We start from the raw sequence: 12,326 nt of genomic DNA, 5'->3' as shown, positions 1-12,326 counted from the left end.
AATGTCTCATATTGCTGCTGTCAACACTCAACTGCCGCTAATATACCGTAAGGAAGAGGTGCATGCGACACATATATGTGTAACTACATGCAACAAATGATATACGTTACAAAGCAGAAGGCAAACGGTCGAGGACAGAGAGTTTCTTCAAATCTGAACTGCTGCTCATCTCCCCCCCTTGCTTGCACTTCTTCTCAAAGACACTCTGACTGCAACAATGTAAAAAGTGAGGAGAAGCTGACTCTTTATAAAGAATATAAAAAAGACCTGACAAATTACAGGCTGTACTCCGCTCGCATACACTGCACTCAGCACATTTGGCTGTAAATGCCATGGTGAAGGTTTGAGTCATTTTCTCTGTCACTGCAGTGAAAAGGATTTTCAGTTTCGTCTGCACAAACCTCCTATGGGCGAAGATGAGCCGCAGCTCAGCAGCTCAGCTCTTCAAATGTAGACAGGGGGACACAGTAAGGTAGCCGTTAAGTCTTGATTCTCTCATAATTTGTTTTCGGGGTTATTCTTAACTTTTAAAATGTTATTCTGTCTTCATAAAAAACAAAGTTATCTAGAGCTTTTTGATTTGTGGTTTGGAGCATGTTTTCCAGCCTATAATTGATTCAATACAACTGTAAATTATAAAAAAAAAAGAAGAAAAGAAAATATAAACCATGTTCATTTCCAAACTTGGTCCTAAACAGAGGGGAAGAGGATTTGCAGGCCAAGGAGAGCCTCTCTCATCAGAAGCTCTCTGAAATTCTGGTTGCCAAGAAGAGTGGGAAGAGAGGAGGAGAGGCAGGGGGAAAAGCCAGGAAAAGGTCCAAGTCACTTTGTTCTTCTTTTTGGAAACGAACTCTGGTTGAACCCAGGGAGACGCCAGACAGTTTACAAAGAGCCAGGCATTACTCTCTCACTTTTCCAAGCCTTGCAATTTAGAAACAGGGCCCCAACCTACTACAGCTTCCTCCTCACAGACCGCACTCTTTAACCTTTATAAATCTGGTGAAAATCCTGAAGTGTCTGCTAGCTGCTTCTCTCTCTTTTTTTTTTTTTTTTTTTTTTTTTGTAAAAACCTGTGCCAAACTCTGACTCATAAGAATGAAATGTCAGTGAATAACAGTTGATGTTAAATTAAGGAAAACGGTATTGCCTCCATACTAGCCCTGTGTTTATTTTCAGCTGTCTACATGGCTGTGAATGCAACAACACCAGCAGACAAAGTGACAAGGCTCTCTCAATAATCTCACAGACAGCTTCAAAGTTGTGTTCAAAGATAAGGTCATATTGGATATTTTGTTTTATTTCCTCACTCGAAAAGCCGTCTCTTAAACAACGCTCTGCCATATCCCTCAGAGAATAATCACAGGCTTTCATCATGTGAGCCCGCTCTTCTTTTAATCTTCTGTTAAGCGAGTAATAATTCACACATTCCTTGTCATGACTTTGACCCTCCTTGCAAACATAAACAGAAAATCCCTCTGACCTGCCTCTGCATGTAAAACAGCTCACTTAGCAAACGCCATCAAACTCGGCCAAGGAAAACACACAGAGAGGGGTGAGAAAGCCCAGCCCAGAGAGGCCCAAATGTCGGCATGAAAACACTCCTGTACACTGACAGCAACTCATCCGGGGCCAGTACTGCTCACATGCATGGTGTGTGACATTTGTGAGGGAAAACATGTCGCAAATCATTAAAAAATATGCGTGTTTTATACCAGTGAAATGTACAGTCCTAAGAAAGGAATGTCTCCACGACTGTGACCTGTGCTTTGTAGAATTATTTCTAAAAAAAATCCTCCAATATTTAAAGAAAGACTTAAAATATTATAGAGAAAAGTGATACTCGGATACTAAGAATACACTCTTAAATCACAAAATGGACAAAATACTAGCAAAAACCAAAGAAATCCAGCAAACAAAAGAAACTATAAAACAGAACATACCTGTTTTCTCCTTTATTTCACACAACACGTTGAAGAGAGCAGGTTTCATTCTGTGGCAGTTCAGTGCATGTTTCCTAAAAAGAGGACAGGAAACCACTTTCCAGATCAATATTCAAACAAGTGGCAACAGTCACAAAGCTACTTAAAAGAGCAGGGCATCCTGAAATCACCAGATATCATCACCAATTTATCCCTGATTTCCCAGCTGGTTTTGCTATAAGATGCAGAATTCAGAGAACATTCAAGAGCCAAAGCAAAGAAAATGTTAATAATATTCAGACTGAATACATAGGGGTTTTTTTTAAATTTATTTAATTATGTGACATAAATACACAATGGAAGACTAAAACCTTTGGAAAATCCACATTTTCCTCACTTACAACCTAATATGCAACAAACCCACTCAGTAAAGATGATGTGTTTTGCATCATCTTTTAGGTCATCATTAATAGTTCAAAGGGTCAAAACTATCAAAGAGGATCTGCAACACGTTATTATAGCACAGGATTACTATGTAAGCTCCTTTGTAACAAGGTAGAGGAGTCTCAGTGAAACTGAAGTGCCAACTGCTCCTCAGTTTTTTTTTTTTATAAAACCTCTGAATAAATCACCCTAATCTTCAATAATCGTACAATAATTAATAGTTTTGATTAAAAATGTGACACAGAAGTTTAATAAAAAATTCAAATATGAATCGTGACAAGTTTGTAAGGTCTTTTTTGTCGCTTTCACAGCACTTCGGTGGGCGTAATTGCTTTCATTTAGAGGCTTCATACAAACCACAATGTTATTATCTCGCCCTCCATCCCCAACAACATTGCCTAATATTTCCGCTCTCCGATTAATAATACAAGTGTTTTGTTGTAGCCTCACCTCGCCTGCGCTTCGTCTAAGCTTTGGTCTGTGATGGTCATTATTTGCTGTAATATGTCTCCGATGTCCTGCTTCCTTCCCTCTCCGTCCGTCCCCGCCGTGCCATCCTGCATATGCTGCGCCAGGCCGGGGTGTCCGGCCATGCCTACCCCGTGCGAGTGCATCAACCGCGGCTGCTCGTCCATCCTTGACCACGGTCCCCGCTGCCTCGCCTCCAACTTTTAAATTTCAATAGCAAGAAGAGAAAAAAAAATAGAGAAAAATATCCTCGGAAATTCCTCTGGATTCCTCTGCGTATCTCTCAGCTCCGACACTCCTCCTTTTCCTTGGTAAGCTTTTCTGGATTTGGGAGGAGGGAGACTGACAAATCCTCTCTCTCTCTCTCTCTCTCTCTCTCCCTCTCTCTCTCTCTCGGTTTCTCTCCCAGCTGGTTTAGGTGAAATCTGATCTGAATCGCTGCTTTAGGCTTTGGCCACTCCTGCACCGCTACTGTAGGGAAGAGGGAAAAAAAACAGGATCGAACATTAAAGGCTCCTAATCTCATTAAAAGTGGAGCGCGTTGTGCTCCTCTTTATATGAAACCCCCGAAAGATGGATGCGCAAAAAATGCTCTAAACACTCAACTTGCCTTTTGAGGGTTTTTGAATAGCAACAAAGTAACCAGCAACTGTTATTGTTTCGCATATGTCTGGTAACTGACTCATAATCAGAGTATGGATGAAAAGCCTCCGCCCCTCGAGCCACGATTGGAGAAGAAGGAGCGCGCAAGTCCCACCTCGGTCCTCTCCGAAAACGTCAATCATCCTCCTCGGGAAGGTGGGACACTGTAATAAACATAAAGAGATGTGACCGGACCGGGTGGCAATACAGTGATGGATAGAGAGTGAATATGTAGCCTAATAAATAATTGTGAGTGGCAGTGAAGCTCTGACCCAACAGGACAGAGTGGTGGTGCTTGGAAAAGACACTCTGTCAACGAGACTATATATTTTCCTGCTGAATATTTACATCCATGTAATCAGTCAAAGGAATAATAAATCAAAATGAATTTATTAGAACATGCAGCAGTTTGAGGGAGGCATTTTTACAAGCCTCGCGTGCGTGTTGTAACACAGGATCACAACAGAGGTTATGACAAATATACTGATCCCCCCCAACATCCTGACACTCTTGGCATGAAACTTTAGTGTTTGTGACTGCTGTCAAAAGCTGCAACAAATGGTTAATTAAATGATTAGTCAAGCAACAGGAAATTATCTACTATTTTCATAACTGTTTCTTCATTGAGTTGTTTTATTTGAGCAAAAATGCTCAAAATTCACATCTTCCAGCTGCTCAAATGTGATAATTTGCAGGTTTTTCAAGTCTTCTGTGGCATTAAGAAGAATATCTTTACTTCAAAACAAGCAATATGAATATGTCAGCTTTTTTCTGACATATTATAGACCAAACAATTAATCAATGGCTCAAGAAAATAATCGTCAAATTAATCGATAATGAATATAATTGTCAGTTACAGCCCTAATTGCTGTAATCACTTAATCATCCCCCCCATTAACACTCACTTTAAACAATCTAAATAACAACACGGGCATACTGCAGCACTGTTGGGTATTTTCCTTCCTCAGAGTCTCGTCTTGTGCTATATCCAAATGCCTCCTTCCCTTCTTTTACTGGCCGGACAGAAATCGATCAGTCCGTTTTCTCATTACGTGCTGAATAGGGAGGTAGGGCAGTAATTGTCACAAGGGGCAGGGTGAGGTTGAGGGTAGTGGTGGTGATAATGTCTGACACTCAGGAGCTGCAAGACTGCACAGCGCAAGCCCTGAAATGAAAGTCTGCAGTCCAGCAGCCATTCTGCTTTATTCCATTCCCTATTTAAGAGGGTCATAATGTGACAGAGGCTTATCTTTGTCTTGTATGAAGGAGACGGCAGCTCAGTTGTTAACATGCACACTCTAGAGTGGAGAGAAAATATTCATGAGACATGACAAATATCCAGGTCTTTTTTTTCTTTCTTTTTCATCCTACTGTTCCCTCATTCAGAAGTCTGAAAAACAGTGAATATAAAACCACACTCGGGTGTCAGGTTGGTTCTTGAAATCCCGATCCATACCTCCCGCACATCAGTCTTCTTAGGTCTGATTTAAAAATCAAGGCTGCATTGATTAGTGTGAAATATGATCTAAACAGCTCATTCTTTTTGCTCTAAATTCAAATTTATTCCACTGTACGCCAATAGACAGAAATGACCTTATTGCTCGGATGCTTTGGGTGAAGTAAAATTTGAATAGAATAAATAAGACCTTGTTTGTGACGCTGATTGCTGTATTCAGAAAAGCAGCATTTCAGCCTTAATGAAAAAGAAAAAAAAATCATCTGACATTGAATATTTTCCCTCCATTAAAACCAAATGTGTTGTTGCAGCATTAATAACCCCACAAAAAAAGAATAAGCAGGATTTTATTATAATTGCAAATTAGTTTTGATGTAAAAATATTCTTGTAAATAGCAGATGTTTTTCTGCAGAAGTTGTGGAGTTGTTTCTTCAAGACTAAAAAATGTTAATGCTAAGCATGTCGTATTCCCAACAGAGACGTGAACTAGTTGAATTTGTTGGGTTGTGTTGTGTTTACTATCATCCAGTGAGGCTGCTCTGATGAATATGGAAGAAGACAGAATGTACTGTAGATTATAATACATTTGCGATTGGAGAAAAGTAGGTTTTCATTAAATTTTTTACATGAAACACCTCAACTAAAGCAATGTAAAGCCCCATGTAAGGTGTTTGTACATTTAACATTCATAAGCAATACATAAACATTTAATAAATGGTTTATAACATACTACAACACACTTTAAAGTAGCTGTGAGCAAATATAAGGACAATTTGAATCCATCTCTTCTTATAAAGCAACCATAAGTGGTGTGTAAACTGTTTACAAATGCTTAATAACACTGTGTAACATAGCTACATGATTACACATATGAACTAACTCTTACAGTGCATTATAAAGCATTTATTAACTGTTTCTTACTAGATGAAAATTCTCATTAACAGACTTTAAAGGAATTTAAAGCCGTTTATAAATGTGTTACATATAATTACATATAATTATAACAATATTATGTTATCAGACATTCATTAATAGTTTATGAGGAGTATAAATAATAAATGTATTAACTGACACTTAAAAATATCTTTGTATCTGCTTATAACTGCATTATAGTGTGATATAAACCATTTATTAAGTGTTATACTTAAATGCCATTTTAAAAACTCTATTAATAGGGGGATTGAAAATAAAGTGTTACAAGATAACATATAATCAGAGCCATGTAAACCAAACCAAGATATTTCAAGCTTCATAACAAACTCATGCTGACTCCACAGCACATGTTCTCCTATCTGGACCAGGGTCAAACAACTCCTCCCAGAGAGAGCTGCAGGTCAGATCAGGCTAAGTTATGTATGAGCTAGGAACACACCGAGGGAGAAAGCAGCCACTGCATGGCACATCTCTCCAGGAAGTAACCTTGATGAAAAATTCAGTTGTTTGCAGCTCCTGGCGTCCCTCAGGCATGAATAAAGTGAGGCCCAGACAGAGAGAAAAGGCCTGGGCTCAGCTTGAAACTACTCACCGACCCACTGCTGAGGAACACACACACACCGGCTAGCATTAGGAGATGGGCACGAATTAAACTTTAATCACGCCTCAAATAGATTAAGCGACAGGAGCCGAGTCAGCAATTCTGAGCCCTTGCTCTGCCTCCATTGACCATCCTCCTTTGAAATCCTGCTAAATTAAATATCCACGAGTACCAGTTTCTTTGCACCTCAGATAAGTTTTCAAGCAAAATAGTTACATGAAACAACCCTGAAACACAATCAGCACACGTGATCTTATATATAAATCCTCCCATTAAAGATATGCTCCAGTGATTTATTATGGCACTTCCATGAAATTGAGAAACATATTTGTAAAAGAATAATCAGAAGTGATGCAGCAGAGGCTGAGATATTCTGACTTTAAAGGATAGGTTCACAATTTTTCAAGTCTGTCTTAAAACAACAGTCAGGTGTCCAAATGACCATTGAAGCAGGTTTTTCTCGCTGTAATCATTCCTCCTGTTCATACTGGCCAATAAAAGATCATCTCCAAAGGCGCATGCAATGTGAGTGTTGGGGGACAAAATGCACAGGCCTTGTTTTGAGCAAAAATGCATTTAAAAGTTTAGCTGGAGATAATATGAAGCTTCAGCCATCTGAGTTAGGCAAATAAAGTGGATATCTTCCACAGTTACAGACTTGTTAGTAAAAAGATTTTGTGTCTCATCTCTTTGTGTCTTGATGGACGGTGTTTTCCTGTTCAGCTGCAGAGGAAGGATCGTAACAAAAAGAAGGACTTTGGCACTAATAAGACAGTAACTTTTTTTAAAGAGATTTCAAATAAATTTTTGCACAGATGGAAGACTGTGGATTTTGTTCCCTAACGCTTACATTGAAATCACATTATGAAGGGATCTCTTAGTGGTCAGTGTGAACAGGAGGAATGATTAGAGCAAGTAAAACATGTGGCAATGTTCATTTGGGCACCTGACTGTTGTTTTAGGACAGACTTGAAAAAATGTGAACCTATCCTTTAAAAATCCTTAGTATAGGTGGATTTACAGTTGTGTGTAGCTACAGAGTTTATGAACTTAGCTGTCAAAGCTACATCGTAGCTATAAGTCCCAATAAATGCAACTACACATCGAGGCAAAGACAGCGACAGAGATACTACTGGATGTCGCAAAATCTCTAAGGGTTGGCTTTGGCTGCTTGTGTTTTCTCCTACAGAGATTTTTGAGAGTGAAAACATCATGACGCAAGTTAAGAAAACACTCAGTAGTCTTCTTCTTTTCATTAACACACGTCTAGCAAAAGCCATTTCCACTGCTCTCTGGGATCGTCGCTCTATATCACATTTATTCAAGGACATATAGAGGGGCATTGCATGGAGTCAGTAAATATTCAGTAATAAGAGAAGGCAAAACCTTCCCACCATCATCTATGTCACAAAATAAATGAGAAAATGTACAACAAAGTTACTGTGAGGAAGGTTGGTGAAATCCAATGCCAAACTATGAATCAAAACCTGCACCAAACTCTACAAGGACTGTTGACCTTTTGCGTCAACTACAAAACCGACTTATTGCTCAAGCTTTAGACATGCTGGATCCTACAATTTCCAAAATGCAATTCAAAAGTATCTTTAGTCGAATCCTCATGTGTGAAAGTTTAATTGTGGAAAAGAAGCAGGAATTTTCTAGAAATTATCGTCACCATTTCAAACACCAGACAATGAAGCTTATTGCTTTATCTTCTCTAGAAACTTGATCTTTTTTTAAAAAGTCAGGTTATTTTTCTTGGAAAGGTGTGAACTAATCTTGCCCCTGTTTTTGTGCCTTCACTTAAGAAAACAAGATTTTAGGACTCACAAATAGACTAGTTAGGATGGAGATTTTATGCAGCATTGCCTTGTTAGCTTGAGCAAACAGATTCCTGCCTTTAACCCAGCAGGATTCGTCTGTATCTTGTAACTAATGATCATTTTTAGTGTGGTGGAGCTGGATGTGTCTTTGTGCAGCTGAGGCTGGGTCAGGGTGAAGGATGACTGATATGAAGGGGTTGACCTGTCACATAGCATTTGACTTACTATCCTTGGAACAGGATAAAAGGGGAGCCAAATGTCAAGTGATACAAGTGACGCATCCTCATACACACACGTATCCACACTGAGAGGGTTTAGGAGATGAATGTTTTATAATAAAAACCTAAAAACCCACCAGCCATTCTGTGGATGGCATGTAAAAACAGTAAGCTTATCATTTTTGTGAAAATAATAGTCACCGATGGCACTCGCAGTGTGTGTCAGCCACAGGATTTCCATGCCCTTTTGCATGAGTGTGTCTGTTCTTGCTGTAGGGCCCCTGTAAGCCCTTGGACCTCTTGGCAAAGCGTGGGTTGTGCCTGGTGGGGGGAGATGTGACGGATGCCGGAGCCTCAGAGCCTGCTAGCTGCTCTGTGAATTTTCCCAGACTCATTTGCATTCATAAAGAGCCTACTCCTTGTCAGAGTGTTTTCTTTTTTAGTATGCCTCCAAAATCCCGTGCGACTCCTGGTGGGAGTGCGCCGGGAAAATCCGACTGTCAAAGACGACAAGACGAATGAATCCCTGTGTCAGACGCGTGTGGCTTCAACGATGACAGATGGAGGAGAGTTGTCCCTCCGTCGATCGGCAGGCTTCATTTTGGAATAAATAAATCTGAATTTCACCCCCTCCCATAATTACAAGTTGCTTTATTTGACAGCTAGCTCTCTGTGTTTGTTGATGGAAGTGTGTGTGTGTGTGTGTGTCCGTGTGTGTGTGTGTTTGATGGGCGGTGGCACTGACCAGGTGACAGCTTGATTTAATTTCACATGGGCGTGACTGCAGTGTGGTGCACTGGTTTGCATCAAGACTTTTCATTCTAGCCTCCACATTGGAAACTCATGTTCACCTAGAACTGCAGGTGAATGTAAACATGTAATTAAATGCAATTAATTTCCAAACTCTTCCGATCTCTTCTGCTGCTTCTGTTCTGCTAAAGTGTCCATGAGCAGAATGTTGCATCTCTCTTGCCATCAGGAAGGCTGTTTGGTACGTGACCCTGCACTTTGACCTCTTGTGGAAGAAGGGCAGAGGCATCACAAGGAATTCTCCTGAAGGAATATTACTCTGCTCCCTCTTTCTTTAACAAATTAATCAAGTTGGACTTTTTGTGTATTTGCAGCTGTGGTTCCTGTGAGTATCACTATATTTCACCTCACCAGCAACAAGCACTTAACAAACACTCCAACTCTAATCTTGGTTTGGCTTTAGACTCCAAATTGATTTTTTATTATTATAAACTGGAGGTTCGAAAGACAAATGCATTTACCAGGCAGGTAGGGTCAAACGAAAGACACCATTGAGTTGCAAATGTAGGTTTCAAGTCTAGATTTTAAATAGCGAGCAGTTAAATGCTGTGTTGGTGGAACGTACACGTCTACAGTGGTGTGTGCAATACTTAAGTTATTGATTTTATGTTGAACAGGCAATATGTTGGTACAATGTTCAATGTTACTGTAATGTTATTTTACTGGTTTCATAAGTTCTATTGGTTTTATTGGTTTCATGGGTCTTATTGCGTGTGTGCGTTTTTAATGTAAGAGTGATTGTAAATATATTGGAAAGTATCTAAGTCTGTCTGGAGATACATGTTCTGTGATGCAGCAATGCTGAGCTGTAGAAAATGTCCTTAAGGGGACAATAAAGTATAGCTTATCTTATCTTTTCCAGGGTTCCTGGGGCTGGTCCCCAATTATGGAATAAAATCAAGATATCTCTGCTTCAAATTTGTAACATTTAAAAAAAATAAATCTGTCTCTTACAAGGTCCCAAATGTTTTGTAAGTGGAGTACTACATTTCTGAAATGCCCCTTTAAGACAGAGTCGAGTAAAAAGAGTTATCACATTATCACATAAAAATCACATAATTAACAGTACAATAATTAGATGCTTAGTGTGTGTTTGGTGTTTATTGTGTGACTTTTGTAGCATCTTCTTCATGCCAAACTTAAGGGTTGTCTGTGGATTAAATATTAAATGGATTTTGGATATTGTTCTTTGTGTATTTAATGGTTCGTATGTAACATGTTTGATTTTTATGTAATCTTATTGTGTTTGGTATAACTATGATACTACTTAAATTGGTAGAAGTCATTATTATTACAGTAAGTGTATTAAGTGCTGTATATTGTGGAAGTGTAAACATTTGTTGATTAAACCCCAGGAAGAGTAGTTTTACTACGTTAACAATGAATGGGAATCCAAACAAACAATTAACAATAAAGGTCACCAGTACACACAGTGACAGTAATGATGAGAATAAATCAATTAAAAATAAACAAATAAAATGCTTCAAACTAACCTTAAGATTATTCTCTTCTAAAGACCAAACTATTTGACCATGAACTGCTGCTCCTGGAAGACCTGAAAACATTTATTTAAAAAGCAGCTATACGAGGCTTTGACGAGCTTGTCGTTTTTTCCACAAAACAGAAGAAAACAACAGAGCAAGTTGAATGTGAGCGACACAGATTCCCTAAACCTCAAAGAACACGGTGCAAGTGGAGGATGATAAAAAAGGAGAACATCTGGTGAGTCGAGCACGGTGCCAGGACAAGACAAAGCCATGTGTCTGGCAAACACATACCTAAACACACACACACACACACACACACACATATGCACTGACACACACCCAAACATTTATTCATGCATGCACGCTCAAACCCTCCTGCCCCCGAACTTGCAAACAAGCAAAAATCCCCCCTACACACACACAAACACACACACAAACACACACACACACACATGCACACTACATTCATTGTGCTTGCACTCACGCACAGCAGGGTGCAGTTAGAGGGAAAGAAAAAAGAAAAAGCAAAAGTAGGATGTGATTGGAGAGTCCACTGTTCAGACAAGACTAATCTGCATACTCAGAGGCTTAGGAGTGAATATGCATGAGAGAATAAAACGATATGCCTTCAAGCAGACCACCCGCTTTCTTTGGATTACTGTACCCACCTCCGAGCCTTTTATCTTCTTGCTGGCATGCAATCAAGCTGATTTAGTGTGCACTGGCTGATGGTTTCACACAATAGATTGGACTTAAGAGATGTTAACCTGTTGAGAAAGGGGAAAAAACAGTCACCAAAGCAAAAGGAAAATTCTAAAGAGGGTGATTTAGGTTTAAAATTTCACCAAAATATGTACAATTATCCTAGAAGGCTTTTTTGTGCATATTTTTCATGCCTGATTTGGTTAACCGTGAGAGGATTTAACCAACAGAAGACAGAGAAGCAACACAGAGAAAGTATTCAGGAGAGCTGCGCGGTATTAGACACAGAGCTGTGATGACCCATCAAATATTGAAGAAATGTCTGCTGGAACCATGAATTCACATTTCAAACAGACTTCCTCTAAGACTGTCCTCACCAATGAATGAATATTTCATTTCAGAAAATAGAGTGGTCCTGAAAGGCACCATTACCAAACCCTAATGTCAGGGGGAAAAACATTCCCCACATTTAGTTGAAAGTTAGGGTGAAATGATAAGAGCCGTCCATGCGTAACACAATCTGATGGTGTAATGCATTGGCATCACATTAGCATGACTGTATTTGCCTGCGTGGCAGCGCGTGTGTGTAGGTTTTCCCAAATGACAAAAATGAGAAACTGGGGGACTCGGAGCACAAGGGTTTTCAATTTATCATCTCGCTCATCTGGTAGAAAGGAACAAAAAGTCAAAAACTCAACTCACACACAGTCAGTGCATTAACAAGTAGAGTAGTAACCAGAAATCTTTAAGTAGTGATATAATTTTAGTTAGTAATCTGATTTCAGAAGTGTTTTTTCCCTTTTCAGGCTGCAAATATCCCAG

General features: G+C 39.4%; 1 protein-coding gene across 6 annotated transcripts in view; it reads right to left on the bottom strand.

Annotated features, from left to right (window-relative positions):
- The window catches only part of pbx1a (pre-B-cell leukemia homeobox 1a), a 78,668-nt gene that overhangs the window by 43,675 nt on the left and 22,667 nt on the right, over positions 1 to 12,326 (bottom strand). For all 6 annotated transcript variants that reach the window (XM_044367223.1, XM_044367224.1, XM_044367222.1 and 3 more), the window contains 3 exons: positions 11,471 to 11,569; positions 2,814 to 3,637; positions 1,941 to 2,014 (listed from right to left, as the gene is read on the bottom strand). In XM_044367223.1, coding sequence (XP_044223158.1) covers positions 1,941 to 2,014; positions 2,814 to 2,998 — 259 coding nt within the window. In that variant the 5' untranslated portion in view covers positions 2,999 to 3,637; positions 11,471 to 11,569. The remainder of the gene's footprint in view (positions 1 to 1,940; positions 2,015 to 2,813; positions 3,638 to 11,470; positions 11,570 to 12,326) is intronic.

The sequence above is a fragment of the Thunnus albacares genome, chromosome 12 (assembly GCF_914725855.1).
Source record: "Thunnus albacares chromosome 12, fThuAlb1.1, whole genome shotgun sequence".
NCBI classification, from domain to species: Eukaryota; Metazoa; Chordata; class Actinopteri; order Scombriformes; family Scombridae; genus Thunnus; species Thunnus albacares.
Note: the sequence above shows the minus strand (reverse complement) of the source record. Positions and strands in the feature narration are given on the sequence as shown.